The sequence below is a fragment of the Amyelois transitella genome, chromosome 9 (genome assembly GCF_032362555.1).
Source record: "Amyelois transitella isolate CPQ chromosome 9, ilAmyTran1.1, whole genome shotgun sequence".
Taxonomy (NCBI): domain Eukaryota; kingdom Metazoa; phylum Arthropoda; class Insecta; order Lepidoptera; family Pyralidae; genus Amyelois; species Amyelois transitella.
In genome coordinates, this window is record NC_083512.1 from 6,718,832 (window position 1) to 6,726,848 (window position 8,017).

The 8,017-nt window shown below is 35.3% G+C and overlaps 1 protein-coding gene and 1 pseudogene across 1 annotated transcript; one reads left to right on the forward strand and one right to left on the reverse strand.

Annotated features, from left to right (window-relative positions):
• Positions 1-1,363: 1,363 nt before the first annotated feature.
• On the forward strand, positions 1,364-3,041 carry LOC106143220 (retinol dehydrogenase 12-like; annotated as a pseudogene).
• A 3,149-nt stretch (positions 3,042-6,190) lies between these two features.
• LOC106143226 (retinol dehydrogenase 11) lies at positions 6,191-7,230 on the reverse strand. The gene has a single exon (XM_013345250.2). The coding sequence runs from the start codon at positions 7,162-7,164 to the stop codon at positions 6,217-6,219; it is 948 nt and encodes a 315-aa protein (XP_013200704.1). The 5' UTR covers positions 7,165-7,230; the 3' UTR covers positions 6,191-6,216.
• Between the last annotated feature and the right edge of the window lie 787 nt (positions 7,231-8,017).

Sequence of the window (8,017 nt, forward strand, 5' to 3'; positions counted from 1 at the left end):
GGAAACACAAAGTTAACTCTGTAAGTTGGTAAGAATTACTTTTTAAATACTAAACTGGCTTTCATTTCAATTTAATTTATTTTAATTGATAGTAAATTAATCATTATAATGTATTATTCAAGAAAAACATCAATAATCACCTCCGGAAATTACCAAAAAATTTCATTTTATGTGCTTTCAGTAAGCCCTCTCTGAAAATTTCTTCCACGGCCGGTTATTTTGAATGCTAATTAATTTTCCCCGCCGTAATACTTATTTCAAAAGGCTGTAAAACTCCTTTAAAACGCTGGATTGCTTAGTGAAGTGTATTATATTAATTAATTAAGCTCAACCTGCCTAATTAGCCCGTAGACAAAATCCGAGCAAACTGCGAGAGGCGTCAATTCCGCGATGTCCTTTATTGTCGAACTTATGAGCCGTCGAACCTTTCGATGCCTATTTCAAGCTCTTTATATGTTAAAATACCGTCAAGTACGAGTTCTGTACCATTATCTCCTATTAATAATTATGAGCCCGAATGAAACAGGTAGGTTTTAATTTTTTTTGTATATAAATGTAAATGCCGTGCCGTGTGGTTCCCGGCACCAATACAAAAAAGAATAGGACCACTCCATCTCTTTCCCATTGATGTCGTAAAAGGCGACTAAGGGATAGGCTTACAAACTTGGGATTGTTTTTTAGGCGATGGGCTAACAACCTGCCACTAGTTGAATCTCAATTCTATCGTTAAGCCAAATAGATGAACGTGGCCATTCAGTTTTTTCAAGACTGTTGGCTCTGTCTACCCCGCAAGGGATATAGACGTGACCATGTATGTGTGTGTGTATGATGTACGGACTTCTTTCTCTAATTTAAAAGTTATTATTACGTAGATAACTATATTCAATTATAATAATAATATAAAGAAATCTGTGTTTCACATAGTTTCACGGCAAATTCATTTATCAATTTGAATTTTTATTCCCTAAAATACTTATTTATTACCTGTAACTAGGCGAACTGGTATTATACCAGTTCGCCTAGGATACTTTGAGATAGGTACCTTATTTGCTACATTTTATATTTTAATGCTCCCAGCATATAACGGGATATAACAATGGGGCAGTTCAACAATAATGAACATAAGATCCGTCTCTTAGTAAACTGATTTATGCTCCCAATTGCGTGTCATGTAATCGTGGCAGAGAAATTTTTTTTAATCGTGTGAAGTCATCATTACAAAACAAACATGATTATTTTTACCGATCCGAATATCTTTCCCATAACTATGACGTCACTTCTACAGATAGATTAAGTTCAGTCACCGGATGATATCGTAATAGTAGGTACACAATATAAACTGTCCAGCACAACACTGCGATAAAATGTTGCTTTTACCTATAATTGCCCTGATTATTGTCATATTTTAGCAAGTTTGCTGTTTAATAAGTTAACATGTGGTTTATGTAAATGTAGTAAACATTTAGTGGGTAAAGTAGCAATCGTCACCGGAGGAAACGCAGGTATAGGATATGAAACGGCAAAGGATCTTGCCGAGAGAGGGGCGCGAGTTATCCTGGCGTGTCGGAACGAGCAACGCGGCACGACAGCACGAGACAAAATGATTGCTCACACGGGCAACAAGGAGGTACTCTTTAAAAAACTTGATTTAGCATCTTTGAAATCAGTGAGAGACACACGTCTAGATATTCTTATGAATAATGCTGCTATGGGTAGTACAGAAAATGTGAAGACTGAAGATGGATTACTGCAGGGAATGCAAACTAATCATTTTGCACCATTTCTTCTCACATCTTTGTTACTTCCAATATTGAAATCTTCAGCGCCTAGTCGGATCGTTACCGTATCTTCCATTGCACATTACAAAGGAACAATAGATTTAGACGATTTGAACATGGAAAATGAAACAGAAAAATTTAGCGATTTCAAAGTATATGCTGCTTCAAAACTGTGCAATGTTCTCATGACGGTTGAACTAGCACGCCGGCTAAAGGGTACTGGAGTCACTGCTAATGCTTTGCACCCAGGGGCAGTTAACACTAATATTTGGTTAAATGTACCCGTTGCTAAGAATTTACCATTTATATTAAAGCCTTTTTTCAAAACAGCCTGGGAAGGTGCACAACGACGATCTATCTAGCTGTTTCTCCAAAAGTGAAAGATGTCAGCAGATACTATTATACTGATTGCCGTCAAACGCCTGCCTCTTCGTTAACTAATGACACTGAACTGTGTAGAAAACTTTGGACTGTTTCAGAAAAAAACCTTAAAATGAAATAACACAGCGCAAGTAGCATCAAAGATCTTTTTGACACATGTATTACTTATTTGATTCATATTTTTATGTAATATATGTTAATTTGTAATTCAATAATTGTGTACCAAGTTAAATGTAATGTTTACTATCTTTTCGTTTTATCGTTCTTCAATTAAAATGTATTACTTACCAGTATAAATTGATGTTCGATGAAAGATATTATACATTACTTTAAAATCTTTGATAATTATTTTATGATATCTACTAATAATAAATCTGTAGAATTAAAAATTACTGAAAATATAATACACGGGGAGCCCATAGATAAAAAAATGGAATTTCAAAAAATATATATCCGTTCGTGGTATAGATATTATGAAATGATGAAATTATTTTAATCTGAACTACAAAAGTTATTCTTACTGAATAATACCAACCTATTTACGAGAACAAAGCTTTCACTACGAAAAGTATTCACGAGGATAATAGTAATTGTCTCTTGAACTGTATTTTATGGTCGGCGAAGTGTGAAAGATGAAATATAAAGGTATTCCCGCCGCTTCGGACGAAGACACATGAAACTTTACTGCCGATTGTGGGACGTGCGCGCTTTAATCTCATTTTACGTTGGATACAAAATGACTTAAACTAGCTTTTTCATGACGGTTTTCTCCAATGGGATTTTGCAGATACCTTGACACCATATAATATGTTTGCCGAATTTCATTGGAATCTATTCAATTCAGTGATTTCAGCCGAGTGTAAATATAGTGACATACTTTCTTATTGGAATAAATTAATTTTGTTATTGCTTAACGTCTTTTATCCATATAAAATGGACTTTATCCGATATTTAAAGCTCGAGTAAAGAGAATCATATACCTAGTCATGACACAATGCCTTCCTTCAGGCTCGACAGCCACGTTCTGCTTCAGAGCGGGTTATTACCATTTTCTTTTTATATATATGCATAACATACTCGTACACAACAATTACCTTAATTCTGTATTTCGTAATAGGTATAAAACGAGCACCTTCCACAAACAATTAGTAGAATCCTGGCATCGTTCTTAAAAAATATCAGGAAAAGATGTAGAAAAAGATATATTGAATTTCTAAATACGTAAAATATTTACCGATAAACATTTGCTGTTACATCTGCTTCTACAATTAAAGTCCTTACAGATACAAAAGTTAAAAATCTCTCGAATATCTTTATAGTAGAAAACAAACATGGTAAGCCAAAATAATAGATTATTAAAAGAATTAAATTGGATATACACTGTTATCACACCACAGTCCGCAGCCAGTATCTTTCTCAGGTTCATTTACAAAGGAGAAGTACCCAGAATTATCGGCTGACATGCCTGCTCGTAGAGTCGTCACCATCTTCATGCCCTCCTGGCTTTTCTTTAGTTGCTTCTCCGTCCTCTCTCGTGTCGACATCAACCTCCGTTGGTCCATCTGAACCTTTCGCAATTTCTTTCTTACCAAGTTAATGTAATTGTCTATCTGTCGCTGAAAATTATCAAGAGACCAGTAAAATCTTAAGTCTGCTACGACGATGATCAAAAATGCAGTGTAAAGAGCTAATAGTCCTAGGCCGAAGTAGTAGAGCTTCGGGTCAGCGATAGAAAAGAAGGGACACTCCTCACTGAGGGTCAAACAACTCCAGAAGTAAGATGGAGACTGCACTAAATATTCTTCTTGGCAATAATTCATGATTTCGACAAATGTAACAACAAATTTTATCTCATTTTACCGAAAATTGTCAAAGTTATTTCTGACACATTGACGCCAATGACTTATCGACGGAGTATCATAGATACGAGTGAATTTTAATCATTTTAATCATTGCTTCCTGATTTCCATTGTTACTTAAGTCAATACTCTAAGCTGATTTTTACTACTGTGGCAACATCACTAACATCACACACCAACTGTAAATCATAGCGAAGAATGTGATATGCTCAATCAATAGCAGCAAAGAGTCTAAATCGCGCAACTAAAGATTTTACGTATTAGAGCATAAATACAACCTCGGAGCTGCGGTTCCCCAGGTATCGCACCTAGTCCGGCGGATCTTTCCTCGTCATCATCATCATTACTCTCGCTATACTACATAAAGTTAAAAAATGTGTCGGCCTCTGTGGCGCAGCGGTAGTACGCCTGTCTGTGACACCGGAGGTCCCGGGTTCGAATCCCGGCCAGGGCTGAGAAAAGAACTTTTTCTGATTGCCCTGGGTCTTGGATGTTTATCTATATAAGTATTTATTATAAAATATAGTATCGTTGAGTAAGTATCTCGTAACACAAGTTTCGAACTTACTTCGAGGCTAACTCAATCAGTGTAATTTGTCCAAAAAAAAATTATGAAACATGACAAAAATACTTGAACAATACGTGACTAAAGAAAAAGGGGCATTTATTTACTTACATATCTGCGATAACCATACCAGATATTAGACAGATAAACACACCTTTTGACAGGTTTCATAAGATGTGGCTTTTAACGAGGGAAAATTAATTTTAAAATTCCGTTTACAATGTTTAAACACATTTTTTTTTTCACAAAATAGACATTAGTGATTATAATATTTATAACCGGCATACGCCTGAGGCTCCACCCACGTTATACCAAAAATCCTGTCCGATCTTTTTGTGCTCCCTAACGCTCCCTAAGGAACATACACGCCAAATTCCACCTTCCTACGCCTTGTAGTTTCGTCTATACGTTCAATATAATTAACGTAAAATTACGTCAATAATGCAGGAGTTTTATATATTGATTGATTGATGATTTATAATTTATAACGGTGAACTTTTTCCATAGCATAAAACATTTTGTAGTCTTTGTACTATTCAAAGAACATGATACCGCAATCATCGAAGCTAGACCAGACGAAGTGGCATCTCCTAGACTGACAATAGCGAATAAAAGTTCACAATGCTCCCAGAACGCTCCACTCGAGGCAATATCGAATTCCCTGCCTTGTGCCCGGCGGACAGCCACGCTTCACCAACAAAGAAATACTGCGGTTCTTCACAATTTCTCTACATAGGTAAGTATGTAGGTATAAATTACTATTTTCTTTTGTAGAAATACAATTGATATTACTTTTAGCTAGTTATATCCGAATTTGTATAGATTTTACGTCTATTGATAATTGCCGAAGGCGGGACATGGACACAGTTTCCTTATTATGAATTAGATGCCCACAGCTCCGCCCACGTTATTAGGAATACCGCTGGTATTTCGGAAAATCCCCTCTTAGTGCTCCCCTAAACCACATAAGGAACCTACATGTCAAATTTTAAGTCTCTTAAATCTCTAGACCAAGGGGTTGATCAGTTTCCTGAACCAAATTTACCTCTTACTTGAATAGATCTGGATACGCTTTGTAATTTTTTTAGTTTGGTAATATTTCTCTGTAGATGCAATTTTCAAAGCAAAACAATTAAATGACATTACCGAGAAATTTTCATTCTAATTTTTTTTTATTCATTATATTAGATACCTTAAAACTTGGTAAAAAATACTTAAGTAAGTACCGATGATAAATGAAGTCGGTTTAAAAATAAGATAACTCTGTTAGCTTTTATCTGATAAAGCGCCAGGTGTTTAGATGATATATTTCCATACCATGCTAACTTATGTTGATCAGTAAGTAGCCCTGCACTTAGATATTTTATTTTCGATTCTTTTCTTAGGTGTTGACTTCAAAGTTTGAGGTGGGCTACAAACAGCGTTTCTAAGTGTCACCTGTAGAACATTTTATTTTCATTCCACTTTAACTGTAAAGCATTCTATTAACACCTTATCTTTTCTTTACTTGGTCATCGCTAAGGGTTATAAATTTTAAAATAATTAGCTTTTCCTATGACCATTATATTTAGCAGCTTATTTACATTTTAAATTAATATAAGTAAAAATCAGTTTAAAATTTCGTATATTTAAATCATTTCAGTTTAACAAGTTTTTCCGATACAGTCCAAAGTTTTTGAGCCAGTTCAGTGTCTCTGGCTAACTCGGATGTAGGTTTTTGACGACAATCAGAATAATAGTATCCGGTGACATCTTCAACTTCTGGTGAAACTGCCAAATAGATTGTAGTTTGCGCGCCTTCCCAGGACGTTTTCATAAAAGGCTTAGCAATAAATCTAAAATACTTGCCCCATGGTACGGTGGTCAATAAATTAGTGTAAACAGCACCTGGATGCAGAGAATTCGCTGTGACTCCAGTACCTTTTAGCTGTCGAGCCAGTTCTACTGTCATCAAGACATTGCATAATTTCGACAAAGCATACACCTTGTTCACACTATAAGTTTTTTCTGTTTCTTTTTCCATGTTCAAGTTGTCTAGGTCTATCTTCGACATGGTGTGTGCTAATGACGACACATTGATAATGCGACTAGGCGCTGAAGATTTTAACAACGGTAATAACAAATACGTGAGTAGGAAAGGTCCGAAATGATTGGCTTGCATTCCCAGTAGTAATCCATCTTCAGTCTTTACGTTTTCTGAACCGTACAAAGCAGCATTGTTGATGAGAATATCTAGACGTTTTTCAGTTTTTAACACGTCATTAGCGAATTCTCTCACTGATTTAAATGAAGCTAGATCGAGTTTCTTGAATACTACCTCCTTGTTACCTGTTTCAGTAATAATTTGATCTCTTGCTGTAGTTCCGCGTTGTTCATTACGACACGCCAATATGACTCTGGCACCTCGGTCCGCCAAGTCCTTAGCAGTCTCATATCCTATCCCTGTATTGGCTCCCGTCACTATTACCACTTTTCCTACTAAATGTTTACTACATTTACATAATCCACTAGTTAACTTATTATACAGTAAAAGAACTAAAGCTAAAATAATATTTAGGGCAATTATTGATAACAAAATCATTTTGATGTCGGTGTTGGTTGACTGGATAATGTAGCTGCAGGTGAGTAAGTGCTACGATTATAGTACACATAATCAAAAAAGAGATATCTTATATCAGATATATTTTTTTTTATCATTACATTACAAGCTTTTTTTATCAGTAATATATTGCAATTCCTCAGTAAACTTATGCAAGAGGATCTTCTCAAACATTTTATCTTTATATTAGTGTATCAGTAGTGTATCAAAAGATAAACCAATGAATAACTTCAGAAAAATTATATCATTCATCTGATGTTGCTTAAAATCACATCAGTGCATTTTAAACTTTTACCATAAAATATAAGCAAAAGTTATATAAGAGTACTCAAAGAGAGCTGTATCGAAAATATGGAACATTGGCGAGTAGCGAATGCCGAACTTTGTCGAAACTTGATCCTTTGGGTATATCCGGAAAAACATTTTAAAATTCAGTAAGAAATTGCATTGCTGTGAGGTGGACGTGACGGGCAGAGGCGATCTATAACATTCCTAAAATATTTGAAAATACAATTCTTAGAGATGATTCTTATATCTGTTCGCATACTCCATATGCGGAGCATAATGCCGCAGCGTAGTGCGCTTGTCTGTGACACCGGAAGGCCCGAGTTCGAATCTCGGCCCGTGCACGATTTGAAACAAACTTTCTCTGATTGGCCTGCATCTTGGACGTTTATCTTTATAATCATTTATTATAAAATAAAATATCGTTGTCGGGCTAGAATATCAATATAAAATGTATTTTTACAAAGGCGAAATATACTATAGGATTATTGATAAAATCAACAATAGATGTATAAAGGTATCCTAAAGATTCAAACGGTGAAACTGATAC